At 35.6% G+C, this 26,897-nt stretch overlaps 8 protein-coding genes across 10 annotated transcripts; 4 read left to right on the top strand and 4 right to left on the bottom strand.

Annotated features, from left to right (window-relative positions):
* Positions 1-7,200: 7,200 nt before the first annotated feature.
* Positions 7,201-9,505, top strand: LOC105261509 (uncharacterized). Its single transcript, XM_011292231.3, has 3 exons — positions 7,201-7,345; positions 7,423-8,884; positions 8,973-9,505. The coding sequence occupies exons 2-3, from the start codon at positions 8,839-8,841 to the stop codon at positions 9,365-9,367; spliced, it is 441 nt and encodes a 146-aa protein (XP_011290533.1). The 5' UTR covers positions 7,201-7,345; positions 7,423-8,838; the 3' UTR covers positions 9,368-9,505.
* Positions 9,506-10,779: 1,274 nt separating this feature from the next.
* Positions 10,780-11,423, bottom strand: LOC101897845 (uncharacterized). Its single transcript, XM_005178550.4, has 3 exons — positions 11,314-11,423; positions 11,067-11,240; positions 10,780-10,998 (listed from the first exon to the last, which is right to left on the bottom strand). The coding sequence occupies exons 1-3, from the start codon at positions 11,342-11,344 to the stop codon at positions 10,904-10,906; spliced, it is 300 nt and encodes a 99-aa protein (XP_005178607.1). The 5' UTR covers positions 11,345-11,423; the 3' UTR covers positions 10,780-10,903.
* A 2,149-nt stretch (positions 11,424-13,572) lies between these two features.
* LOC101898008 (prostaglandin E synthase 2) lies at positions 13,573-16,521 on the bottom strand. Its single transcript, XM_005178551.4, has 3 exons — positions 15,106-16,521; positions 13,742-14,148; positions 13,573-13,685 (listed from the first exon to the last, which is right to left on the bottom strand). The coding sequence occupies exons 1-3, from the start codon at positions 15,819-15,821 to the stop codon at positions 13,576-13,578; spliced, it is 1,233 nt and encodes a 410-aa protein (XP_005178608.1). The 5' UTR covers positions 15,822-16,521; the 3' UTR covers positions 13,573-13,575.
* Positions 16,522-17,350: 829 nt separating this feature from the next.
* Positions 17,351-19,506, top strand: LOC101898353 (tektin-2). Its single transcript, XM_005178553.4, has 4 exons — positions 17,351-17,963; positions 18,112-18,543; positions 18,606-18,828; positions 18,888-19,506. Exons 1-4 carry the CDS (start codon positions 17,752-17,754, stop codon positions 19,317-19,319), a joined length of 1,299 nt encoding a protein of 432 aa, XP_005178610.2. The 5' UTR covers positions 17,351-17,751; the 3' UTR covers positions 19,320-19,506.
* Positions 19,507-20,002: 496 nt separating this feature from the next.
* On the top strand, positions 20,003-21,062 carry LOC101898531 (ubiquitin-conjugating enzyme E2 C). The gene is made up of 2 exons (XM_005178554.4): positions 20,003-20,229; positions 20,293-21,062. The coding sequence occupies exons 1-2, from the start codon at positions 20,123-20,125 to the stop codon at positions 20,720-20,722; spliced, it is 537 nt and encodes a 178-aa protein (XP_005178611.1). The 5' UTR covers positions 20,003-20,122; the 3' UTR covers positions 20,723-21,062.
* A 397-nt stretch (positions 21,063-21,459) lies between these two features.
* LOC131801273 (uncharacterized) lies at positions 21,460-22,359 on the bottom strand. 2 transcript variants are annotated; one of them, XM_059119761.1, is made up of 4 exons: positions 22,344-22,359; positions 22,128-22,271; positions 21,855-22,031; positions 21,460-21,793 (listed from the first exon to the last, which is right to left on the bottom strand). In XM_059119761.1, exons 1-4 carry the CDS (start codon positions 22,345-22,347, stop codon positions 21,495-21,497), a joined length of 624 nt encoding a protein of 207 aa, XP_058975744.1. In that variant the 5' UTR covers positions 22,348-22,359; the 3' UTR covers positions 21,460-21,494. The 2 variants fall into 2 exon arrangements, with proteins under 2 accessions (XP_058975744.1, XP_058975746.1); XM_059119763.1 differs by lacking the exon at positions 22,344-22,359 and having other exon boundaries at positions 22,128-22,300.
* A 580-nt stretch (positions 22,360-22,939) lies between these two features.
* On the top strand, positions 22,940-24,063 carry LOC131801272 (mpv17-like protein 2). Its single transcript, XM_059119760.1, is given in 2 exon segments — positions 22,940-23,491; positions 23,494-24,063. Coding segments are annotated over 2 exon segments (726 nt in total). The 5' UTR covers positions 22,940-23,040; the 3' UTR covers positions 23,769-24,063.
* Positions 23,933-26,853, bottom strand: LOC101898704 (integrator complex subunit 10). Of its 2 annotated transcripts, none has more exons than XM_005178556.4 (8): positions 26,723-26,853; positions 26,431-26,575; positions 25,986-26,053; positions 25,672-25,924; positions 25,330-25,619; positions 24,756-25,263; positions 24,525-24,692; positions 23,933-24,451 (listed from the first exon to the last, which is right to left on the bottom strand). In XM_005178556.4, exons 2-8 carry the CDS (start codon positions 26,545-26,547, stop codon positions 24,017-24,019), a joined length of 1,839 nt encoding a protein of 612 aa, XP_005178613.2. In that variant the 5' UTR covers positions 26,548-26,575; positions 26,723-26,853; the 3' UTR covers positions 23,933-24,016. The 2 variants fall into 2 exon arrangements, with proteins under 2 accessions (XP_005178613.2, XP_011290536.2); XM_011292234.3 differs by having other exon boundaries at positions 26,698-26,835.
* Positions 26,854-26,897: the final 44 nt, after the last annotated feature.

Genomic DNA, 26,897 nt, shown 5'->3' with positions numbered 1-26,897 from the left:
TTTAAATCTTGTAAGTGGACTTTTGAGAAATAGTGGGGACCCTACTCGTGTGTGCGGCTTCGCGCTCTGCGCTCTCCCAAAATCCCAACAACAAAAACCAAAACATTGAGACTGTCCCATAAATCCCAAAAACAAAAACCAAAACCAGTGTTGCCACCTCATGTGTAATTACACATATTGTGTGTAATTTTTTGTTGCATGTGTGACCCATGTGCAATAAGTGGAATGTGTAATTTATAGTCTTACTATTTTTAACACTTTTTATAATCCTTCCCTTCTCAAATGCTACTACAGAAATAATATTTAGCTGATGATTTTTGGGAGAGGCAGGAAGTGAGTATGATTAAGCGAACGAAAACAAGCGAAACGATTAACATACCCCTCTCACGAAGACACAAACTTTTACAATTTTTTCAATCGTTTTGTACTCCAAACAAAACAAAACCACAAACATTTCAATGTCTGAAGTACACAAACAATACGATTGCCTTAATGTACTTCGGCTGTGAGTTGCCGAGCTGTATAGTTTGCGAACCAATCGCCGGGAAACGTTTGCTGTGCGAAATGATGACAGGTACATTAAAAGGTGTTATTCTTAATATTGTTTTTTGCTCTTTTCTACATAGTATAATTTTTAAACAAACAATAAAAATTATTATATAAATTTGTCTATGCTAAACGGTGAAACAAGACGGTGAAACAAGACTGTTGCTTTTCTCAATAAAAGCATTTTTCCCTGAAGATGACTGTCGAAGACAGTCGAAATATCGGAAAATAAAAATCAAAATTGTAAAAAGAAAACACTGATGTTTTTCAATTGACCTTAAGCCAAAATAAAGTTAATAAGAATCAATATACAGGTCAACAATAAAAAACAACAACAAAAAAAAATACTTCTATTAAAAAAAATATTGATATATGTGTAATTTTTCCCAAAATGTGTAATATTATCACCCTTCGTGTGTAATATTGGTGGCAACACTGATCAAAACATTAAGACTCTCCGATAAATCCCAACAACGAAAAATACATCCCTAAAAATTTTCGTAGGTACGAAGAGTTTGTCTGGACATAATCTTTTTTTAAGAAACCATATATTTTTTCAATATCAGCATTGTAAACTATTTAGAAGAGTCCAAAGCAGCATTTTGCATTACATTATTTCATAATTCTGCGACGAAAAGTGTTAATTATTCAAAAAAAATGCCATACAAATTCCATCTTGAGCGTTCATTTTCAAACAAAATTATTCTATGTGGCTATCTCTTTTTCTCTAATATCAATTCAATTGCAATTCAAATGCCTGGCCTGCCCGTGGCTCGTTGCGTTCGGGTCATTCCTTATCAAAATTCATTCATTCTTGTTACGCTGCTTCGCAGTTGGCAGCGCTGTCACGAGCTCAGCTGAGATATTCTGGATAATATGCTCTCTCAACGATCAGAAAACCTCTCACACTGAGAATTGTTTTCGTACGAGATATGTAAACAAAGCATCTCTAATCAAAACAAAGAATAACAAAGCAAAAGAAAAGTTGAAAGCCGGTAAGTGGCTAAGAAGCACAATGAATGAAATATAAACAAAGGGAGACATTAGCGTGGCTCGAAGAACTTGTTTTAAAATCGAATCTCTGCTGGTGGATATTTGAGGATAAACACAATAAATGAATAGGTCTATTAATCTGTCGGCGAACCAACCAAAACAAACGACCCCCAATATAGTTACTTTTCTTTGTTTGTACATAATATTCAATTCAATTGTTTTTTTTTAATAATATTATTTTCATAATTATGTGTCCAAAAAGCTATACATTTTCAATACAATTTTTTAATTTAAAAAAGACATATTTTCGGGATTTCGGACAATAAAATTCAAAATATCGCAGAAATATTTCTAAAATTTTTAATTTTAATGTTCTCATATTCTTCCTCTCAATTTATTGTTGTGAGCTGCAGCACTCGTCGCAAATCTTGTCCAATCGTGAATAATCGGTTGAGATTTGGATATAACTCGCGTTTTAATTTAATCCAATTTCATGTTTTTTGTGCACCAAATGTGTAATCTCTTCCCGACGAAGGAGGGTTTTAGTAGATAGAGTTGAATTAATGGTAGAAATAAAATCGGTTCAGATATAGCTTTACCTCCCGCATATACTTTTCAGCCCATTTGATATTTATGCCTTCCCAAAGTGGTTACATGCAATCTACAACAATAATTTTCGGTACAAGATATCGCAAACAGCCGAGAAATACATTTTGTCAACTTCGGTTCAGATTTAAGCATGAAGTCCGAGACTTCTCAGAAGTTCTTCCTTTTGAGGCATGGAAATGTTTTTGTTCGCTATAGCCCATGAAAATACTAAATTTTTCTAAACAACCGGAAAAGGTTCGCACTTTTAAACCCATTTATGACCAAACTAAAGCATACCTTGAGGCAGCTTCGCATCAGAAATATAACATTCGAAACATAGCTTTCAAACACGAAACGATCTTTGCCACAAACCATACAGAAAAAGCACGTAATCATTGTATTGATATGTTTTTTTTTGTTTATTTCCAGGTGCGAACATAAACCTGATACTCGTTCGAATAAAAATCGAAGGTGAATAGCGTTAACTTGAATTTGGTAAATGGAAATGGTTTTTGGGCCGTGTCTTGTACCCAAAATGTCTTGCATTCAACCATCGAAGCAAGAACCCAAGTCAACGGAAAAAACCACAAAGTTAAGTTTATTGCAGCTATTAAAGCGTCTATTACCTCATCGAGGCCTTTGGAACATTAACGAGGGTGCGAACTAATTGCCAACTCAAAATGTGGAGGATCTTCTTCTGAATTGGCTGTCTTCTGGAAGTATTAGAAAACCTCAGATCCAAAATTAATAAATTTTTATATAGGGCACCATTCATATGACATATGATGCCAATAGGTTCTTGTAACCCAAGCTAGTGTGGATAATCTTGCGATATGTTGCAAATTGCATGCCACATGCAACATTGAATATGTGGCACTGGTTCTGACTGCCACATTGTAGTTTGGTTTTTTTCCGATGGTAACAAACGTGTTGTAATTAAACTGTGAGTGGTTGGTTGGCTGGCTGCAGGTTGTACTAACGCTTGAGTGGTTGGATGAATTCATGATCAATACTAGGTATCGTGGACAGACAATGGCGATTAGATTGCATTGTTTGCCAAAATAACATTCAAAGGCATCTCGAAAGCTTTTGAAATTCAATTAAAAGTGAACTTGTCTTAGTTGTTGGTATTGTTGTCGAAGCAACAAAACTTTATTGGTTTAATTCTAAATTTAGATATAAACAAAAAAGTTGCAATATTTATGCGAATGTTACAATATGGTTTTATTTTTACTACTAATAAACGATAATTAATTAAATATAATTAAAACAGTGTTGATAGAGTGGAGATGCATATGCCATCATCCGAAATGAATCCAAAAGATTTTCCCGGTGAAGGGGGCTACAATCAATCTATAGCATAACGAATGTCAAGCAATCAAATATTGATATTGTAATTATGAAATTTTAATAACAAAATTGAGTACCCAATGGATATTTGTAACAACACAAACATGATTATATAATAACCGGACGGACCGAAAATTCCTCTCCTGGTCCTGCGTAAGTAATTTGTGTCAAAAGCTGCAGTAACGGTTCCAAACTTTATATACGAAATTTGAAACAACTCCGGTGAATAATGTCGCAAAAATCATAAAAAATACCGAATATCTGGGGGTACAGTTATATGGGCGCTATACTAAATCGTGGACCTATTTATACAATTCTTTTCTAGGTGACAAAGTAATCAGAAGAAACTCCTTGTGCGAATTTTCAGACAATTCCGTTGAAAAATTTGGCTAAAATCATCAAAATACCGAATATTGGGGGGTACTGTTATATGGGGGCTATACGATATGGTGGACCAATATAGCCCATCTTCGAACTTGACCTGCCTGTAGACAAAAGACCGATTTTTGCAAAATTTTAGCTTCCTATCTTAATTTGTTATGACTGTAGCGTGATTACAGCAGACGGACGGAGGGAAAGGTCTAAATCGTCTTAGAATTTTACGCTGATCAAGAATATATATACTTTGTTGGGTCTAAAATTATTATTTCAATGAGGTACAAACGGAAGAACGAACATAATATACCCTCCATACTACGTATGGTGTAGGTTATAAAAATAGTGAAATTTTGAAATACTCTTTCCAATATTTCGGCCGGTATCTCACAAATAAATGCTTCAATGTTGTCTTCTAAATTGTAAATTGATGTGAGCTCGTCTGTATAGACATGACATAGCTCCACAATAAATAGTCTAAATGCATTAAATCGCGCGATCTACGCCGCCGGTCAATTGCCCACGAACTCTCCTATCAATAAATCCGTCGTTGCTGTGTTGCATTACGATTCACATTTCTGAAGAAGTACGGTCCACTGATGCCCATAAATCAAACCAATCGGTGACTTTTTCTGAATGTATTGGTAGTTTTTTCTCGGCTTGGAACTGATCTTTACTCCAAAATCGATATGTCTCCTTATTTAGATACCCATTGATCCAAAAACGGTTTTTCAATCTACTTAACAGATCACGCATTTTAATCATTAAATTCAATGCTTTTTAGGCGTTGTTCGTTAGTAAGACGATCCATGGTTAAGTTATAGACCAAACTTAAGATGTTTCAGTGTTAATCAAGTGAACATGAGTTTTTCACAAATATAATTTTGTTTCGCTTTAGATTGATTGCGATTCTTAGATTGATTATCTCTAAAGTATTCCATTAGGGAACAATAGCCTTTAATTTATTGCTGTTCATTGCAAATGAATATTTTTCCATCCTTCATCCGATGTTGTGTTCGTATTTAGTTTTATTTCAAAAAAATATTTGCTGCCTTGTTATTTTAAATCTCTACCTCGATTGTATGTTGTAATACCAACACCAACACGGTTTTTTTTTTCGGCAAACGTTTTTGGCAAATGTTCTCTTGCAGATTGCCCAATCGCCAGTCTAGAAAACTCGCGATATACGTAGCAAGCCTATTAATCATTACGCTGCAACTCCTTGCCGAATTCGTGCATACTTAACGGCAGACAGAATGCACGATAGATACGTACATACATACATACATACGTACAAACGTATCTAGATGGTTGTTCTGTGTCTTTAACTGTAATCTTGCTTAAAAAGTAAATAGACAAATTTTCGGTTTTGTAACTTGCCAAATTTAAAACCTGCAAACGTCACCAGTCGCTGCCCCGCAAAAACACACACACACACAGAGAGACTGGCACCTTTAAGAACCGGCACCTGAATTTACCGGTAGAACAGCCACAGCTGCGATCGCTCGAGTGACTGCCAAACACCCAAGTTGCAGTTAATAATTCTTCTTTTTGGCCAATTTAACCGTTGCATTTGGATGTTTTGCCTTCATATCCGTTCTAAGTTTCGTCGCGTACGCAGCTCGGTGTAGATAACGGCACTTTGTTACAAAGAACTCAGTATCATTTTCGAATAAAAGCCGCCCCGCCATGGTGATATTGCGAGTACTTCGATACTTAGTGGGTCAGTGTTGCATTGCGATTTTAACAAGCTCCAAAAATAACAACTAACAAATGTTTTGTTGTGTGTTTTTGTTTTTTGTTCCGCCCCCTGAACATTAGGTTGTGTCTGGCGAATATGTGGACAATTCTACCAATTCAATGAATATTTATGGTCTTGCAAAGGCATCCACTATCAATTGCTGGACAAGAAAACGTGACATCGGAACCAGATTGCCATCCAAAAAAAAAAAATAAAGTTAACATTAAATAGTTCTAAAAAGTTGAAATCCATTTGTTATTATTAAAGCACAAGTATTGCACACATTTCTTGTCTTATTTTTATCTAGATCTAATAAATCAATGAGAGACTAAGGATAAAATTGTATAGACTCCAATCAATTGATTTTTTCAAAGGTATCTTTATGTTTCTCCGAAGCTAAATTTTGTAAGCTACATTCAAATCGGATAGATCCACCACATACAGAGTTAGATGAAAAAACTGCAACCAACTTCAGACTGCTGTCATTTCTAAGCCACTCGTCCGCCTGCTATTAAAATTATTCCAGTGACAGCTCATATTATTTAGAAGAGTACAAAAGCATTTTGGTGAGAATTTTCCAGTAAAAAAGTTATTAGTGATTGAATTCAAGCTTTATATTGTGATTTATTTATATTTGGCTGGAAAACCACAAGTGGCTATTGTTAGAGCACTCAAGCATTTAAATGTGAAAAAAATTTTTGGGTTTCGTACCATCGCTCGTTACCGTGATACTGGTAGCGTAGTCCGACGTCAAGGAAGTGGACGGAAGAAAACAGCAACACCAGCAGAAATGGTTCGTCAAATAAGAATGCGACTTGATCGAAACCCGTGTCGCAGTGACCGAAAAATGACTCGTGAGCTGAAATATCGCAATATTACATTTGGCAAATATTGAAAAATTTAAATTCCAAAAGTGCAAGAACATACACCGCAACAGCAAAAAATACAGGGTGAGATAAAAAAAACTACAACAAAGTCAAACGCCATAATTTTTACATTTTTTTTAAATTGAATGAAAGCAAAAATGTCGGAAATAGCATCAAATTTTAGAATAAGTTTAGATTTGTTTGAATTGGTCACCTTTGGTACGAATTATGGCCTTCAAACGGCCAATGAAACCGTCACATGCAGCCCGAATGTTGCTCTGCGGTATTTTGACTTATTCGGGAGAAGCCCTTGATTGGTGCGTTTGATGTTGCAAACAACATAATGAGCTGTCAATGGAAAATGAGAAATGACAGCAGTCTGAAGATGGTTGCAGTTTTTTCATCTCACCCGAAACGCTTCTATTGATATTTCTTATTGAACCTTTCAAAAATATTGTTCATCGGTTTATTTCATCCAATTATCAAATGGAATTATTTAATAAAAACCGGTATGGTGCCGATTACGATAAGTGGGTAACCTTGGTGTGTACAACTGCTGTTTGTCTACATTACTTTGTGTGTGTGTGTGTCAATTTACAGCAACAAATAGCAATATAGGTATTACAACAAAAAATATTGTATATTTGTGATTTGTATAATTTCAAATGGAGGAAAACTCATCGGGTGAAGTTGTAGCTTTCTTCCAAGAACGTCCAAGAATATACTATTTTTACCAATTTTGCAACTTATCATTCCTGCATTCAAAAAATAACTGGAAAAATTTGTGTGCAAATCTATCAAAAATTGCTGTAAAGTTTTTACCAGAAAGTGTTGGCCGATTAGTAGCAGCCTGACAACGCTGAATGGCTGATTTGATGATTTTAAAGTATTGTCACTTAATGTTGAAATATTTTTTTATTCTCCTAGACCAAATTTTACATTTCTCTTAATTACTACTTTTAGTTCAGTTCTCCTACTAATATATTAGTAAAATAAAGAAGGATACGATAGATCAGATCGGGATTTTCCTCAGACACAAATATGGCCATACCTTTCAGAGTAATAAAGAATGAAGATTCTCCACACGTTATAAGATAACATAAACAAGTAAAAAAGGAGGTAAGGTCGGCCGGGCCAAATTTTTAATACCCTCCACCCTTTGGAAGGAATTTGAAAATTTTCAAAAAAATCGGAAAACTACCACATAAATGAAAACCGTTATATGGGGACGAAATTTTTTTGCATACGAAATTTTTTGTCATAGATTGTAGTACCCATTACGCACTTCAAATATGAAATTTTAAAGTTCCAGTGAATTATGTCGCTAAGATCATAAAAATATCGAATATCAGGAGGTACCGTTATATGGGGGCTATACGAAACCGTGAACCTGCATACGAAATTATTTGTCATAGATTGTAATACCCATTACGAACTTTAAACCCGAAATTTTTAACAATTCCGGTGAATATTGTCGAAAAATTATACCGTTATATGGGGGCTATGATGTGGACTTGCATACGAAAATTTTTACCATATATTGTAATACCCATTAAGATTTTCCAATACGAAATTTAAAACGATTCCGGGGAATAATGTTGCTGAAATCATCAAAGTACTGAATATCGAGATGTACTGTTATATGGGGGCTATACAAAAGACGTGGACCTGCATACAAAATTTGTTGTCATAGACGTAGTACATATTATGAACTTCAAATACGAAATTTGAAATAATTCCGGTCCGGGAGGTACCGTTATATTAGCCATTTGGTGCACAATAAACCTGAAAGGAAAATATCGTTCTTGTGCAGTGCATATTAAGAATATGTGGGACTTAAATGCCAACTCGGATGAAACATATATATGGGGGCAATAGCTGTACCACCAAATTTGAAGTACCTATTTCCAAGCTGAATTTGGTAGAATGTGCCCATATACATCCCATATGGGCGAATATTACACATTTGGCGCACAATTAAACTGAAATCGGAGGAAAATATATATGGGAGCTGTATCACTAATTTCATTCTTGGGCCAAACAAATGATGTATGAAAAATCTCATCTCAATCGGACAATAAATGCGAAAAAAATCTCTTCTGAAAGTCACATGCACATTTGCTTCCGTAAATACCCAGCGTTTTTCATTGATTGTTGTGACTTCCAGTCTACCCAGAAGTGCTATGCTTTTTCTTCGTCTTGCCTGAACGTGATATTGTCTCTAGCTATGCGGCTCAAATTTTGCAAATATAATACAATCGGCACGTATGTCCAGATACTGAATACTTTTATAAATATCTTCGAGTTATTTGTTTATGGCCAGTTGAGTTCGCATTTGTCAGATCAAAGGTACATACATCTATTATATTTCCAACGGAGATGATTTACACCAGGGTCAACTTTACGGCATGCATTCTCGTAGTGGGTAAGCATCGATATTACTTTTCTGAAGCCATTTTTTTTGCTCGAGATCTGGAAGTCACAAATACTGATGTTCTATATCTTGCTTGCAGTGCTGTCGACAGTAGTATTTGCTGAACCCGGCTTGAAATTGAGAGAGAAATTAGCCAAACTTTTAATGGATCCCGAATTCGACCATTTGGACAATGAAATCTCGCGAGAAGATAACCAATTGATGCCGAATACACCATTTGTGAGGCAGGGAATGTTGCTGAAAAATCGGGTACCCGACATATTGCCACGCTTCAAAAATCGCAAGAATGTCTTTTCCATCTTTGATATGACAAAGAATGACGACTCGGGCAGCTATGAGAGCGAGGAAATGACAAAGAAGTCGACAACAACTACAACGACGGAAGTTCCAGAAAATTCCCGAAATGTCGTGTTGGTTGGTATGGCCCCCTTGAAGGCATTAATGAATCGCTTCATGGAAATGTGGAGTGGCTAAGTAACGGATGTTCGCGATACACACGACACATAAGTTGAAGCTATGACAATCGTGTGATTGAATGAATTTTAAATTATTGTTTTATTTTATTAAATTATTGAAAAGAAAACGAAAATATTAATTTATTATACCCTACAACATTATGTGTATTATAAGTTTGATTGGCCCAAAAATTATGGAACACCTCGAAACACCTCTACAGGCCATTATGGGCCGATCTTCACGGAATTTAGAATGGAGGTGAGGCTAGGGCCAGAATATGAGCCTATTACTTTTGGAGATGATCGCATAATATTTAGGGGTTAAAATGGACCAAAAAACGGAAAAATTTCCTGATTTTGCAGTTGCTCTACAGGTTGCAATTATGGACCAATCAAAGCGGAAGTTAGCATGGGGCTAGACCTAAGGGCTGGTTGTTGAGTCCATAACATTTGTGTTTGACAAATTCAATTTTTCCATTAAACCGCGAATATTTTTAAACCCGACGAAATCACAAGTAGACGAACAGGACAATTCTGACCATTACGCATATGCCGATAGCAAATATATCGGATATATATATATAGCGAAATACATACAAGTTGTATATACAAAGGAAGGGGATGTTAGCTAGAGTGCTTCTATCTCAAGAATGGCTGGACCGATTTTGACAATTGTTGTCAATTCAGAATGTCCTCTTGGCATAAAAGTATAAAGTCTAAAAAAATCGCATAAAAAGATGCTAATAATGATGATATATAGATTTTGTAACATTTTTAATTTTTTCATGATTTTTATCGCATGCAATTTTTTCAATTTGACTTATAATATTGAAGTTTATATTTTGTAATATTTTTTCACCTCGCACGATCTACCGGTCCCGAACGTGAAATAAAATGTTCACCGAACTCGGCTTTCAAGACAAGGCAATTCATGTTTGATGTTTGATAGTGAAGCAAAACACGAAAAGTACGTGTGCTATTTAAACTAGTGTTGCCCCAAAGAGATATTATCTAAAATATCACCCCTTTTTTACTTTTTGCTAGTAAACTACTACAAGCGAGAATGGTTGAATTCGGTCTGAAACATATCAGCCAATCAGAAGCTGACCGCAGTTATAAGAATTCAGTTCATGCGAACGGTATCCAAGTAACACCATACCATACACCTAAGAATTGTTGGGTCATATGGATACACGTTAAGGCCTAGCCCACACATAACGGTAGCTCCGGACTACAATCAAATTGGTTGCAATTTGGCCTTGAGATACTCGCAATTAATTGTAACCGTACCATCCGATATTCCGCATTTAAGATGTTTTTGTCATCATTTGCGACTGCTTTATTGGCATTCCAACTTCTAGCTATATCTGGCTAGGATGCCCCACATTTGTCTTGTGTTATTGCCCATAATTCATCAGATATTTGACTTCTTTTTTATACAATTTAATTATTTTTCAACTCAATCTATACAAAATTAATAAAAATCACATCTTTAAAGAGATTAAACTTTCGAACTAATTGCATTACGTTGACACACCTATGGATCGTGTAGCTATTATTCATGTCCGAAAAATATGGTCCAACGTTCGTATTGGCCCTCGCACAGGTACGTATCCATCATACAATACACGCTGCTGAAATCTGTAAAATCTGTTCAAAACGAAGCGTTTAGCATGGTCACATCGGAAGGTTCATAATCCTCATTTCCCGGGTCTTACTTTTTCCTTGTACACAACCAGCTATGTCCAAGTGGCATTTACTGGGGTACTGACGTATGCAGCCGTTCTCCTCATCCAAAATGCACAGGGGTTCCGTTGAGGTACTGTTACCACAGCTTGAAGTCGGGGCACATTTGGAGACCGGAACAGCCACAATCTGGGAATACAAAATTGCTTCCGATTTGCGGTTTGAATTCAAATTAATGCACAAAGATCACTGGTTATAATTGGCTGTCAAATATTTTACCTATGAATATAAATGTCACGAATTTCAACATTTTACTGCAAATAACTGCTGCTTCCACTTCCTACGAAGTCACTGAATTCAAAAATAAAAATTTTACATATGATACGACTTGTTACAAATATATATTATCAGCGAAAGCGGCTATCTAATCTACACCTTAAGAAAATAGTCTGAGAGTCAGTTATTTCAGTTTCTGCACTCAAAGGAAGGTACTGCCGCAAACCTGTTTTTTATGATCCCACGAACGCCAATGACAGTACGTATCAATAAAGTCAATATTTTCAAAAGCCATCGGCTATTTCAGCAACATAAACAGCGGGTCGTCCCGGTACCCCTCCGAAATACTGAACTTGTAAATATTAGTGCGAGGTCTATCGAAACATTGTTGCTTATTAACACGTCAGTGGTCTTTTCTTATAAGATATACAGACGAGGAATTTCTCTTGGCAAAGAATTACTTTTGACAGAGGACCTGAGACCGTGCCGACTGTTTGGATTTTTATCATTTCATTAGAGAGTTAAGATTGCTATTACTGACACTTCGGCCAGCACCTTCCTAAAATCTAAAATCTGGCCTTACCGGTATATAGAACCTTTATCAAAAACTTAACCGATTTTTTTGTTTTGCCTTCAATCAGAGAGAGAGAGAGAGAGAGAGAGAGAGAGAGAAAGGGAAAATGCACCCATTGCGGATAACATTTCGAATGTTTCACCCTTGCTACCATCAATATCAAGAAATTTTTCCAAGTGCACCCATAAATGGATACAAACATCCAATGCGGACCATCTATCTTATCTTATTTGATAAAAGTTAGTGTTTATTTATCGTGACTTTATATTTATTTTTTGTTTCATTTTCAATTTTCAATATAAAATTCTTAAATGGACAAAATGTTTAGATAGCGAATATTGTTTTTAAACAACAATGAATGGGCGGGCCACTGTACGTACATATATACAGGGTGAGACAAAAAAAAACTGCAACAAAGTCAAACGCCATAATTTTTACATTTTCTTTTTTAAATCTTATTGAATGGAAGCAAAAAATGTTGAAAATAGCAGCAAATTTTAGAATAAGTTTAGATTTGTTCGAATTGGTCACCTTTGGCACGAATTATGGAATTCAAACGGCCAATGAAGAGCTTTCCAAAATACTCCAGACGCAATAGTCCATCGGATTGATATCCGGAGATTTTGGTGGCCATTGTGCGCTTGGGTGGCGCATGCTGAGTGCGATGGTGCTGAGTCCTGTTGGAATGTCCAAGATTTGCGGCCAAAATGTTTGCGTGCCCAAGGTTTTAATACACCCTCCACACTCCAAGGCTTAATACACCCTGATGTCACGGTCGATTAATACGAGCGGAGAGCGACCATCGGCTGTTATGGTGGCCCACACCATTACCATGCCCGGCGCTTGAGTTCTGGGGGCCAACCGAAGGTGCACATTTTCAGCTGAACTCTTTGGCAAGCAAACAGCTGGACAACGAATGTTTTCTTATCGGGGAAAACCAAATTCGGCAGTTCACCATTTTCGGACAAGCGAAGCAACTCTTTAAATTACATATTATATATTCCATATTCATATTCTGTGAAATTGTTGACCTTTTGTGGGGGAGGTACTAGAAGGAAAGGACCGATATTGCACATCTCCGAATTCGATTTAAGTTTGACAAAAATCTTATGATGTACCAAGTTTGGATCAAATCCGATACTCCCTTCGAGAATTATCGTGCTCCCCAGCCAGACCGACGGATCGATCAATCTAGATCGACTCCAAATGTGCTGAAACGGATTTAGTTCAAAGAGACCTAGGGTCTTAAACCGTTATTTCGATAAAGCACGTTTTGGCCGCATCAAATGATGTACAACCACTGTACCAAGTTTGAATCAAATCGGATACTCCCTTCGAGAGCTATCGTCCTCACCAGCCAGATCGACGGATCGATCGATCTAGATCGACTCCAAATGTGCTGAAACGGATTTAGTCCAAAGAGAGAAAGCACGTTTTGGCTGTATCAAATGATATATAAGCTCCGTAGCCATACGGCTAAGGATACCTTTTAATGGGTTTCATTAAAAAATATTGCCACCTACCAAATTCTTATCCAGTAAAATTTAATTTTCTATATGGGAATTTTTTTTTTCAAAATTATCGATATATTTACACAAATAAGGTAATTTCGAAAAAGCGACACATTATTGAATAAAATTTAATAAATATTAAGGGGGAAAACAATTATTAACAAATTTTTTTTTATAAAATTAGTTTGCAGCAGCATTCAGCATAGTGGGAAGTTCGCCTTCAATGCGTTCGCGTATTAGTTGACCACGATTTTTTTGAATCAATTCCTTTACACTGTAAAACCATTCGCCTGCAAGAGAAAAATTAGTTTAAAACATTTTCACTTCCAATTAATTTCTTACGCACCTATGTTTGTATTTTGTACACAATCTTTGAATGCTTGGCAGCCTTCCATACTACTGAGAACTCCGAATACGGAGAGATCCGCCAAATTTGGTTGTTTGCCGCCCATGTATTTGCTATTACGTTTCGCCAACTCTTTAGTCCATTTATTGCATGCGTCGTATATGTGTGATCGTACATCGTCAGAGAGTTGATGTCTTTTCTTTAGAATTTTAGCAATTCCCCACATGGCTGTAGCCCCTACATACACCATCAAATTACGTTCCCAATGAGGAAAATGTATATCCCATTCGCCTGCCTGTGAAAACCATTCAAATGTTTCGAAGGCTTCATCCAAAGTTTGATAACAATTCGGGGAAATAAGATGGACCAAATGAGAATCGGCCCAAGTTCTCCATTTACGCTCCAGCCTAAAAAAAAAGTTAGATAAAATATCTTGTAACGCAAAACGTATTTGATTTATCGGCCCACTGGTTTTGTTATAGGAGCAGTTTAGCCTCAGAGGATGTGAGAAATGTATCCGTTAGACTTGTTGTGTCAAAAGACACAAAGAAACAATTGGCTTTAATTATGTTACATATTCTTAAATTGGTGAAACATTTGTCTGTGGTTTTGTACTTCTCAGGTTTTTTTTTTTTTTTTTTTGCTTGTTGCGACATTCATAGACCCATTGGCTTTTTAATTGCAACGTATTTTATAAATAACAAAATTTGCATGCCAATAACTTTATTTAGAATATAGAAAAGCCCATAACTAAAATATGCTTAAGTGAGTTTAGGGACTGTGCACGGATCGAACTGAAATTATTATCACAAATAGGTATTTTAAACCAGATTACAGCAAAGTAATTATTTCGTGTGGAGAAAATCTTAATTCCATCATTTTTTTATGACCAATATCTTCGGTACTGCATATTTTACATCTTGATACCCCATAATGTGTCCATTTTCGACTTTTTAGGGGTCTTTCGAATAGTTTCGGTATAAACAGTTTAATTTTCCTTTATTGCACCGAAACCCCATCATATAACCACTTGTTGCAAAGATATTTCCATGAACATTTCGCATATATCGGTTTTGTGGAACCGGATAAAACACGAACTTTCGGGTAGAATAACCGGGTATTCTCTCACGAAAAAATTACTTTGCTGTAATCAGGTTAAAAGTACCTGCATGTTGTAAAATTTTTAAAATGATTGCTCATTAAAGTAGTTATTTCACAGAATTCGACTATAAATGTATACTATCTAAAAATAAGGACTTTTTTCATGGGCGTAATTGAGAAGGATATTCAAAACAAAAGGTTAGGAAGTAACAATCTATAAATACATGTGTATATGTCTAGGCTTATATTTAATATATACATACTCTTCAGTATCCTTTGAATGTCCTTTGGGTGTTTGGTCCCTATACATCAGGAAGTATTTATTCATAATATCGTGCTTCTTTTTCTGGTTGTCGTCGAAAAATGAAATGGTCGGGTAATATTGTGCCAGTTCACCAATATCAGTACTTTTATCGTTCAAATAGGTCGCAATCAATGATATTATTGCGCTGGAGTCGGTCATCTGCACATATCGCCCATCTCGCTGCCTTATCAGTACCATTGGAACTTTTTTTTGGGCTGACCATTTTATGTCCTGCCGCAAGACGGCATCTACTTCTACGACTTTATATGAAATTCCCATAAAGTCTAAAAATGCTCTCACTTTGCAGCAGAAAGGACACGTTTGAAATTGGAACAGGGTTACATCTAATCCCGAAGTATCCTTGGGATTCACAAATCTTTTTGTTATCTTTACGTTTTCGGGAAATTCTGCAACAACAGCCGGCGCAGATCGCTCATGTTCCTTATGCGAATTCCCATCCTTCCAATTACTATAAAGAGAGTAAACGGTGCCTCCAGTAGCTCCTAGAGTGGAGCCTAAAATTGCTAACTTTAATGTACTCGGGCCGCCAGCAGTACGTTTTGGAGCTGTAGCAAATTGTCGACCAACGATGTTACGTGATACCGCATACCGCTTAGGATTCTTCAAATGAAACAAATTCCTAAAGGGAACACTGTTGATGCGTTGCAACGACATAACCGATGTTTCACTGACAATCTTTCAATTCTAAAATGTAATTATTTTTTCAATTATTAATATAACAAAAAACCTTCACTTAAATTCGACTGGCCAACAAAGCACGAAGCCGATCGGCTCACAGTGATCTGAGACGCCGCCGATGTATGCGGCTCTCATTGGCTCAAAATGCATACAGCATGTTTGTATAAAAATTTCTTTTAATTTTATCGATTACTAAACTTATTATTCCTTAAGTCTAATGCACACTATTGGACCATAATTGACAGTGTGCTATTAATATTAATTATACCCTACAATTCATAGTGGTAAGGTTACAAAAGGATGCCAAGTTCCCCGGCGGCAACTAAGCACAAAAAAGTCGGCGGCGGCAAAAAATCAACTGCAGCCGAAAGAAAATCGGCACGCCCGCTAAAGCAATAAACGGTCGCGGGGGCTAAAAGTCGGCTACATTCGAAGGCTTTTGTTTGGTTTAATATTTAAATAAAAATTATGCAAATTTGTAGCTTATAGCACTTTAATAATTATAACAAAATATACTTATTTGATAAAAATGGTTCGACGACCGCATTGTTATCATGAACAAACAATTGTATTTTTTACTATTGCGGGATGCAGGCTGCTTCTCTTTGCATTACCACAATTCTTTAAAAAATAGTTTTTAATATTTCTTTGGCACATTTTATAAATCTTTGATTAATGCTTTTCCTACTTTTGATGAACAAGCAAAACACTACGACTTTTTTGCAAACCATGTGGCTGCCACTCCATCAAAATTCGTAAGTTACAAAAGGTTGCCAAAGGTTTTGTAATAGAAAATAAATACACAAAGACATAATACCCTTACCACTATGAGGTGTAGGGTATAATTAATATTCATAGCCTACATGTTTTTGCCTCTTCTATGAAGACGAGTACACACTATCAATTATGGCCCATTAGGGTACATTCGACTCATGGAATAATAAGTTTATTAATCGATAAAATTAATAAGATTAAAATACATATTTCTACAAACATGCAATATACATTGTTTCCACGGCTTGGCCGAATCAGTCGGCTAAGAATTTGAGCCGATGAGAGCCGCATACATTGGCGGCGGCTCAGATCACTTAAAAAACACGGCGGCGGCTATGCGCCGACTGCAAGCCGTTCGGCTTCGTGCTCTGAACGCAAGGATATATCTCAAGAATAAAAACAACAATCTCTCTAATGGATTCGGCTAAGCTAGATAAATACGTGGACGACGATGTATTTAGTTCCATATTAAAGTGGGGTTTGTACTTTGGAGCATTTTTCCAATTAGCATGTATTTTGACATCGATTTTGCTGCCATATACTTCACATCACGACCAGGAAATCTCAACAGAGGTATGTATTATTCATTTTTAAAGGACAATTGACCAAAAACTAATTAGTTTGGCTTACAGGACCCTAAAACGAACAGCAGCGGCGAGTCACAACCTGTAAATCGAAGGTTGCACAAAATTCGGAAGCAAGAAAAAAAGAAAAGACGTTAGCTACTTATATGATCTGCATCCTGGGCCATTAAATTTTTCTAATGGCTCCTCCTATGTTTATAACTTAATTTTAGTAAAAACATATTTCCATTTTTAAAACCAAGATATTTGTATTTATCCTTCTATTTCACAAATAAGAAATGAAAACTGATTATTATTCACTAATAAACAACCTACCGTAGAAAGGTTTATATGCATACATGTATTGTTGATACACAGGGAACTACTCCACGGCAACAAACTTTGGGGCATGGTAACATATTTTGGTAACCAAAGTAAACTGAATTCAATATAAAACTAAATGACAGAATTTACTTCATTGTACTTTTTTACTGTGTTCACTCAATAAGTAGAAGCGTTTTGACTATTAAATTTATCGAAATCAAAAATTAAATTCCTATATTTAAGATATGGCATATCAATCGTTATTAGTTTTGGAGAAACCACTTCAACATCTATCATTGTCAGATTGGAACAGTCGGGTCAACAAATTACGAAATATAGCTGATGCTAGACGTAATGATGCATTTAATGTTCGCCAAAGCTCTAGAACTTTAAGAAACGAGACTCGCATCGAAGCAGATTGGACTAATTTGGAATCTAATGAAGCATTAGCCCAGCGGTCAGTATAAATTTGTTTGGCTGAATAAGGTTGAAACTAAGCAAGCGTTCTATTTCTGGCCCACCTCAAGGATTTATTGACACTCACTTCACTTCAACATTTGTTAATTACGACACACTTAATCCTATTTAAATCTTATTTTTAACAGCATTTCCGAGCTAAATCAATGGCGCATCTCTATAAAAACTACTCTGGAACGTATTGAACGTGAAATGAAATTGCTAACAGAGGAAAAGGCTTCTACTGAACGTGAATTAGATGCTATGCAAACACCACTTTCCATCATTGGAGAATGTCTGACGATGAGAGACTGCCGACTGGGAGCGGAAATGACATACGATGACGCTGACACAGAAATAAAAAACGAACTGACAATCGTTGAAAATAATCAACGGCTTTTAGCAGTACAGTGTCAAAAAGCCTGGGAGAAATTATCAAGGCTAGAAGAAGTCAAGTTCAAACTTAATCTCGAGGTAACTAACAAAACGGAAGCGGAGGAATTGGATATGCGTCAGTTAACATTGGATAAATTTGCAGCAAATATTACGTACAAGCCAGACCCAACAAGGAATCCGAAAAAGTATACTACCTGTATATTCATATATGTTATATTGTTAAACTCTCTATATATACACTTTTAAGTTATTGTGCCTACCAATCCTGGCAAGAACACACAAGACAAATGAAACAGCTTGCTGAAAACGAACTAGCTGATACATATGCTATACGGGAAGCTTTGTTTGTATGCCGGGAAAAGGCCCGTAATATGCTATTGTCGCAACAGGAAAGAACAGAGCACACTATTAGAAAACGTATTTTCGAAACACAAAGGGCGAGAAACGAATTAGAGTGGCAGCAATTGAAAGTAAGTAAGTAGCTTAAAACTAAATATTCTGCAGTACACGTTCTTCCTCTTTGCGACAGATGAAAGAGGAGATGGAAAAGGCTGTTTGTGAAATAAAAACTTTAGAGCAGTCTTTGCGGGACAAAACCGACGCATGTAAACTAGCTGAAACACGTTTAGAGAATAGAGCACAACGGTCGGGAATGGAACTTTGCTTGGATGTTGCTCACGAGCAATTGTGTTTAGAAGTTCAAAAGCTTCGGGATATTCGTCGCCAACTGACGGATAAAATTGAAGAAGCAAAAACCAACTTCAATTTTCTACAAGATCATGCTCAAAAAATTGATGTTGATTTGGAAAATAAACAGCATTCTTTAATGACGGATATCAGAGCTCTCGAATTACGTCAACGTCTAAAGTTTTCAGAATTTGCACAATCAGACTCGACATCAGTTCAGACGGATCGTAATATTGTATTAACAAAAATGGAAAAAGAAATTCCTAAGAATTAGCACATTTTTTTGTCTTTAACTAAATATTGAATATGAAACGAAATTTCCATAGCATTATGAGTTTTTTACACGTTTCAAACTTTATTCGTGAAATAAATCTATACTACACCAAAATGAAATAAAGAAGCAAAAAAAGAAAAGGGGAAACGGACTGCAAGTTCAGCCGATCCAAACTGATGAAAAGCTATCCGAGGATCTATATTTGCAAACATTTGGCTTAACTCTAGTTTAGTAAAAACACTTCAATTTTTTCCAGTGGTAGGTATTTTTTCCTGATCCCGGGAAACTATTTTTTTTCTTGGGGAACGGACCAGGGACTCTAGATTTTTGGCTCGAAAGTCCGGGTTCAAGATCCCGACTAGACCCGGATCCAATTACCCGATATAGACAAAATAAGTATCGTTGGAAAACTTATGAAAATACATACCTTTGAAAATTGATCATATGGGGGTAAGTGGTCACAGTTCGGAAGTTTTAGGCAAATTAACCATTTTTTGGTGTGGATTTTTTAGAAAACCCCCAAAAAGTTGAAAAAGGGTCAATTATGGAGGGTCAACCAAATTGATACTTCCAGATATGAGATATTTGAAACAGGGACAAATCGACTGAAAAGTCGATAGCAAATAATCGAAATCGTTCTTACCTATCGATAGTCGTGAGTCGACATACGTATTCCTATTTTGCAAATTTCAATCTCCATTTTGTAAACTTTATCCATGGTTGGCTAAAACGTCAAAATTGGCAGAATAAACAAACTTTGTTAATACGCTACGCTCAACAACATCTAGCAACAAAACAGGGAAATGGCACAAAATATAAGTCCCGAACACAGTGGCCTCTCAGGATCTCAGGGTGTTAAACATAATGATGATTCAGTGCCTATAAAAGATAATCATGCCGTTAGTAAAAGGTAAAAGACATTGGCATTCCTATAGATATTTTTTGCTTCATGCTAATGTTAATTTATTTACAGACTACAGAAGGAATTGATGAGTCTTATGATGACCACCGAAAAGGGTATCTCAGCATTTCCCGACGGCGAAAATATATTCAAATGGATCGGTACTATTGCTGGGCCTGTAAACACTGTGTATGCTCAACAAAAGTACCGTTTGTCTTTGGAGTTTCCCAATTCGTACCCATACGCGCCTCCTGTAGTCAAATTTCTTACGCCATGCTTTCATCCGAACGTAGACCTGCAGGGTGCAATATGCTTGGATATTTTAAAAGATAAATGGTCAGCGTTGTATGACGTTCGCACCATTTTATTGTCCATTCAATCGTTATTGGGTGAGCCCAACAACGACAGTCCATTGAACGCACAGGCCGCCATGATGTGGGCTGACCAAAAAGAGTACAAAAAATACCTCGATGCTTTTTACGAGAAACATCAAGACACATAAATTGTAAAGCACGTTTAGATCGTATCTCATCCATCTCTTTCATTACTGCTAATAGATCCTTACCGTTTAGTATAATGTGTGTATGTGTAAATCAATCATCAATCTATATTTATTCAAAATTGTCAATCATTACATTTTATATCATTTCTATCCGTTTTCAACATTGTAACATTTTAGTTTTCTTTAATATGATGGAGGTGAACATAGTATTGGATGTTGAAAGTAAATTTATTCTAAATTGTCCAGTTTGTCATTGCATTAATTATTTACCTACGTAACAAAATGAAAATAATAATATGAAGCATTATCAACAAAATGTATAATTTAAGTTTATGTTAAACAGTCAGTGTTTTATTTATTTGAAACAAATGAGAAGTTTAAAGGGTAAAAACACGTGGCAATTGATTCGGTTTTAAAATTTTTATTCATATTTCATATCTTGGAAAATGTGAATTTCGAGAATATTTTGCTTTTCAATCCATCTAATGGATGTATTGTTTAAAACTTAGGTTGCGAACTTTTCAATCATAAAAAGAGAATATTCTACGACTAGTATAAATAAATTGTAAGTTTACAAAATATAGGCGAATAATGGTCAGAAGTGTGTTAAATTTTCCCATGAACTATCAAAAAAATAGGCTATGCAAACCATTATTTCCCACAAATTATTTGTGCATTTTTACCCGATTCGAGAGGTCCGCCTAACAAAACATTCATTGATGGTAAAACACTGCCTGTAATTAATTTATCAGTTTTATTTAATTGAAAATATTTATTTTTGTGTGGCTTCACAACTTAGTTTAAGTCGCTTTTTATCAATTTCGATTTCAGTTTCAAAATTATCATCCTCCACTGTAAATTTGCAGTTCTTTGCAACAAACTTCTTTGCTTCTTCGTTGAACAGCTTCCTATTATTTTTGTACAAATCTGCAGCATCACCTTGTAATGGATCATCGGGGTTCGGATTTGCCAGTAATAACTGAATAGATAACAGAATTGATTCCAATGTAATCGCAGGGTTATAAGAACCGTTAGGAGGCATTCGCAATAAATCCAGGCAAATCTTACCAGCTTATAAAAAACATGTTATTTTACATATACTATGTTAATATTCGGAAACGTTTGAACTTACAACTATCAATGTTTGGGTGGTAGACAGGTGTAATAAATTTAAAAGTTGGTGGTCGAAATGGGTACTGCTCACCGAATGATATAGAGATCTTGAAAATGCCCTCTTCATAAGGCGAAGCTTTTGGACCAGGCACCAAGGCCTCAATATTGTTATCGCTCAAAATTTTGCAGCTAATGCCTAAAAGAATGTGCATTTAAATCTTTTTTAGTGTAGAAAGTATAAACGGGCAGTCACATATTAAAAGTAAAAAATGGCATTGTTGGCATGGTTTACCATGATCTTTTTTGGAATTTTCTATCTGATGAACCTCCTTGGGAATTCTCATCTTTTTTATTTTATCACTGTTCATGTTTAAGCGGGAAAAGTTGGCTAGAGCTGCGTCGTTCCGGAAACGAACTAGTTCAAAATAGCTGTTCACTAAAATAAACGGAACTTTTATCTCCTTCGTGCATCTAGTTCCTTTAGTTCATGAAGTACAATTAAGTTTACCCATGTGCGTTTAATGAGAGAATATACATTATCCGTGGTAGATGACAAGTACATGTATCATCACTTGTGAGCATTGATATGCCTAAAAAAGAAATGCATTCACTTTTACTGGTTAAAGTTCCCTGCTTTGTCTTCTAATTGGCTGATGATAACCTCGACATAAAATGAATGAAAAATTGTGTCAAAAATATTATTTTCAAGGAAAAAATCGGTAAAATATGCTTACAATTATCGGTTGTGGATTTTTTTCAGTTACCGACAAAAATCGGTAGAATTGAAAAACGCAAAATTCTGAATGAAAAGTTGATATTGATATAATTTGGAGAACTTTTCCCAGTGAAATAACTCACTCCAAAACGCAACATTTTTTCTGCTCAAAAGCTGTATTCAAAATAAATGTGTGAATTCAAATTGCGTTGGATCTCGGCGCAATAAAATCCACATGCAAATTTTAAAATCCACATTTAATGTCAAAATAATTTTTTTTGTGTATCTATTGTTCTGTAATTTCAATTACAATAATCTATTTTAGCATAACATTTAGTAGTCAGCTGGCTTGGCAGAGAACCTTAAACTTGGGCCATGAACTAGTCCCTTGCTCCACTAACTTTACTTAATATTATGAGTTCAATCCCCTATTCCATATTGTTTCTATTGTTCACTAAGGCTGGTTAAGTTGTTGAAGGAGCAAAGAAACATGTTCACTCGCGTTTCCATATGTAGAATACAGACCCGTTCGTATTATCACTTTACTAACACTTTGCCAGGTTCTAATTCAACGTGTACGAAGTGGCCTTTAATACTAAATAATATAAATAACGGTAATTTATTGGTCCAACCACTCAGGTTAAAAGTAAGCAACAGTGGCGGGGGAAGAGATGGCCATGGTAAAATACGAAAACTGTGGAATACTATCTTTGGAAAATATTTGTTGCTTACAAACATTGTGGGATCAGGTATTCTAATGGTCGTTGGGGATGTTGCGGCGCAACAAATCGAGTATCGTCGTAAAAAAGACAACAGTGTCCATCGATTTGATTTGCAACGGATAGGTCGAATGTTCATTGTTGGAGCTCTGCAGGGCCCCCTGCACCATTACGTCTACAATTGGATGGATAAAGTAATGCCAGTAGCGAATTTACGGAATGTGGTAAAAAAATTCTTATAGACCAATTATTCATGTCGCCAATATGTATTTTCATATTTTTCTACTCGGCATGCTACTTGGAGAGGAAAACTTTGGCAGAGACCAACGACGAGTTGCGAGACAAATTCGCATTCATCTACTGCATGGACTGGCTGTTGTGGCCAGGCGCACAATATGTTAATTTCCGTTACTTAGATACCAAATATCGTGTAACGTTTGTTAATGTTTGTACAGCATTATATAATATTTTTATGTCATATGTTAAGCACGATTATTAAAGTATGTTATGTATGATGGCTCGGAAAACTGTATGTATGTATTTATTTACATTGAGAAGCTATCTTTAATTGTTTAACAACTACTGCCACATTGAGTGTGGATTAAAGTTCAAATGTTATCGAATCAAGTACCTAATTAGCTTTACTTTAAGACAATTTGCAAATTGAGGCACACATCTGTTTTTATTATTGTTTAGATAATTTAGTTATTATTTATATTGACAAATATAGTTAATAATTTAGAAAAATTAAAACTGGTTCATTTCAACATCAAATAAAGAATGCATCAAACGCATTTGCTCTTGACTTATAAAATTTGCTAAAAGTAAGACTATATTTTCATTGCAACGTGAAAGCTGTTGTTTTAGAATAATTCGAGTATCATCTCGTGCCCCCTTGTCGGTACATCGGGTCCGTCGGGTTGTTGTTGCAGCGTTTACATCGGACGGCGTAAGATCCAAGTTGAAATCTTCATTATGTGAATTCCATATTGCCATAAATTCCTCAATAAAGTCAACAGTTACAATGAAACTTGAGAAATTATGGAACGTAAAATTTCTTCTGGTCGCTATAATGGAGAATATTTGTTCTGCCAGTTCTTTTTCCCTCGGGTACTCAAGTTGTACTAAAATTAGCAAATCACCCAAAATCTCGTCAGGACAGTTCGGTTCATAAATACGACGCTATCCGCATTGAAAAATAGACAGAAGCACAGACATAAAAATATTTTCATCATCAAAGCTTCTATATACCTACACATAAGTTGGAAACTATCGCTTTACAACAGTACTGCAATAATGCTTTCTGTGTCAGGGGTATAAAAATCATGTGTCGGGGCACTTTCAATGTCAAATGTTCCAAAAACTGCCCCGAAGTTGAGGGAAGCTCAGCTAATATTTTCAGTATACATTCAAAACCTTCAAACTATAGAGAAAAAATAATAGGCTATAATAACAATAATAACAAAGTCGTATGCTTTCAACGTACCGAAAGTTTCCCTTGAAGCAAGTTTAGCCCCAACTTCAAAATATGGTGTACCAAACTACTTTTTATAGTCATCTCAAGCATTAGCTTCTTGGCTTCTTCTTGATGACCAAAATAGATTGCTAAATCGAAGAGGAATCTGGAAATCCATGGTGATAGAGGCAGAGTTAAAAGCAGTTTACTGAATTCTCTCTGAAATTGTTCTGTATTGAGCAATTGCCAACATTGCGCAGCATGGACAAAAGCTTTGGAGATTTCTTTACTTGTTGGTGTCGTGAGAGATATCTGTGGCGGCTCCATTTGTGGGTCTAAACGCTCAACTTTCCAATCGCTAAATCCCTCAACTAAAACGTGATTAATTTCCACTTCTTCAGGGCGCGTATTACAATTTTTAATGTAGCAATGCAACGAATAAATGAACAGTGTTGTGGCATAAAAAAGCACTTGATTACTTCCTGCTGGACTTGTCGAAACAATTTCAATAAGTTTATCCCAGTAAACATTCTGTCCCCTAAAGTTTAAAGTGAAAAAAATTATTGTGATATTTTATAAAATAACTTTCCATTTTGCAATATACCAAGATTTGTTAAAAGGCAAAAATGCTTCCCATCGCTGTATTTTACCGCATAGCATCAATACTTGAAATATTTTTTTCCATATATCGTTAGTATCACATTTAACTTCGTCCAAAATTTGTCGAATGTAGTATTCTAGGGATATGGTAAAAAGTCGGCATACTAAATTTGGATTGGTTGCTAGATCTGGTGTCTTGTGGTATATTAATGGTAATGCTTCCTCAACCAACATTTCCTGATATTTTTGTGGATTTTGCTTCATCCCATCGGCAATCATTTCCAAAAGCCGGGGCTGACAATAAGAAGATATATAAATAATATGTGCACATAAAATGTTATCTTACCGAATGGGTTACAGCCGCCTGTGGGAAACGCTTAAAAACCAGCAATAACAGCTTACATTGATTCAAACTATTTTCAGTGTTATTGACCGTCATCATGAGGATTTTGTGTTGTACTTCGTAGGAAACATGCTGAAACATTTTCACGTAGAATTCCTGCTGCGACGTTATCTCATTTTCATTCTTAAGCGCATTTGTTAATTCGCTAATTTCTTCCTCGAGTATTTGAACATTTGGATGCTGTACATTCAGAATTCTGTAAATGGAACATTTATACGTTATAGTGTTGTTATATTCTTTTAAATTCCATTGCTTACATATAACTAAAACATTTCGCTGCTTCTTCAAAATTGTTTCCCTCTTTTTCTATCTGATATGCCTGGTACTGGAATGTAGAATATAAATGTAATTAAAACATATTAAAGATATGTAATAATAACTCTAGTGTAGTAACAACTCTCAGATTTCTTTCTTCCAGAGACAGGTATTTGCACCCTGATAGTAGCAAATTATAGCATTTTGGTTATAGTATCAACTATAACTACATATTAAAAAAAAGCCCGGTTCCAAAATACAAACACTTTCATACAACTCCCGAAATTTCAGATGAAATCTATGTTTTTCATATCGGTTCAATAGATCTAACCCGAGTCTTGGACCCGGACTTTTGGGTCAAATATCCGGGTCCTTCCACCAAGAAAAAATACTTTCCCGGGATTCAAAAAAGTTACCAGAGTTTTTACTAGAATTGTTCCAACCAACCTGCACGTTGAAGTTATTGGGATACAGTGTTTTCGCCGTAATAATCCATGCTTTTGCCGATGCGATATCGATCGCTTTAAACTTTTTCGCTTGTTCTATTATATATGATTCGTCCATGTTATGTTTTTTATTCAATTATCCAATTCTAAAATGGAATTATTTATATTATTATTTCAGTTATTAATATTATTAGTTAATTTAACAATGTTGGCGGTCGGATTTATTTTGTTTTTTTTTAAGTTTTTTGTTTATTATTGTTTCACGCAGAATCTCAAATCACACATATACACACTTGTTCCATTTGTTCCTAGATATTTATATATATTTATTTATACGAAATGCGAAAAATAATTAATTAATGCATTAACAATTTAATAAACCGACGCCTATTTAAGACAAACGTCATAATATACAAAGGCTTGCCACCTCTATTTTTATAGAAACGTCAAATTTTATATAAAGGCTTG

The sequence above is a fragment of the Musca domestica genome, unplaced genomic scaffold (genome assembly GCF_030504385.1).
Source record: "Musca domestica strain aabys unplaced genomic scaffold, Musca_domestica.polishedcontigs.V.1.1 15, whole genome shotgun sequence".
Taxonomy (NCBI): Eukaryota; Metazoa; Arthropoda; class Insecta; order Diptera; family Muscidae; genus Musca; species Musca domestica.
This window is presented reverse-complemented; position numbering and strand designations above follow the sequence as displayed.

Coding starts and splice junctions, on each gene's coding strand:
- LOC105261509 (XM_011292231.3), top strand. CDS start 8,839: ATGATTTACACCAGGGTCAACTTTACGGCATGCATTCTCGTAGTGG. Junction 8,885..8,972: donor GGCATGCATTCTCGTAGTGG/GTAAGCATCGAT, acceptor TCTTGCTTGCAG/TGCTGTCGACAGTAGTATTT.
- LOC101897845 (XM_005178550.4), bottom strand. CDS start 11,344: ATGTTGAAATTCGTGACATTTATATTCATAG. Junction 11,241..11,313: donor CGTGACATTTATATTCATAG/GTAAAATATTTG, acceptor GCAAATCGGAAG/CAATTTTGTATTCCCAGATT. Junction 10,999..11,066: donor TGGTTGTGTACAAGGAAAAA/GTAAGACCCGGG, acceptor CGTTTTGAACAG/ATTTTACAGATTTCAGCAGC.
- LOC101898008 (XM_005178551.4), bottom strand. CDS start 15,821: ATGTCGTTGCAACGCATCAACAGTGTTCCCTTTAGGAATTTGTTTCAT. Junction 14,149..15,105: donor CATTCAAAGGATACTGAAGA/GTATGTATATAT, acceptor CTTTTTTTTTAG/GCTGGAGCGTAAATGGAGAA. Junction 13,686..13,741: donor TGTACAAAATACAAACATAG/GTGCGTAAGAAA, acceptor TTTCTCTTGCAG/GCGAATGGTTTTACAGTGTA.
- LOC101898353 (XM_005178553.4), top strand. CDS start 17,752: ATGGCATATCAATCGTTATTAGTTTTGGAGAAACCACTTCAACATCTA. Junction 18,544..18,605: donor CCAACAAGGAATCCGAAAAA/GTATACTACCTG, acceptor TACACTTTTAAG/TTATTGTGCCTACCAATCCT. Junction 18,829..18,887: donor TAGAGTGGCAGCAATTGAAA/GTAAGTAAGTAG, acceptor TCTTTGCGACAG/ATGAAAGAGGAGATGGAAAA.
- LOC101898531 (XM_005178554.4), top strand. CDS start 20,123: ATGGCACAAAATATAAGTCCCGAACACAGTGGCCTCTCAGGATCTCAG. Junction 20,230..20,292: donor AATCATGCCGTTAGTAAAAG/GTAAAAGACATT, acceptor ATTTATTTACAG/ACTACAGAAGGAATTGATGA.
- LOC131801273 (XM_059119761.1), bottom strand. Junction 22,032..22,127: donor AAATTCCAAAAAAGATCATG/GTAAACCATGCC, acceptor ACATTCTTTTAG/GCATTAGCTGCAAAATTTTG. Junction 21,794..21,854: donor CCACCCAAACATTGATAGTT/GTAAGTTCAAAC, acceptor GTTTTTTATAAG/CTGGTAAGATTTGCCTGGAT.
- LOC101898704 (XM_005178556.4), bottom strand. CDS start 26,547: ATGGACGAATCATATATAATAGAACAAGCGAAAAAGTTTAAAGCGATC. Junction 26,054..26,430: donor CCAATAACTTCAACGTGCAG/GTTGGTTGGAAC, acceptor TCTACATTCCAG/TACCAGGCATATCAGATAGA. Junction 24,452..24,524: donor CGATAGTTTCCAACTTATGT/GTAGGTATATAG, acceptor CAATGCGGATAG/CGTCGTATTTATGAACCGAA.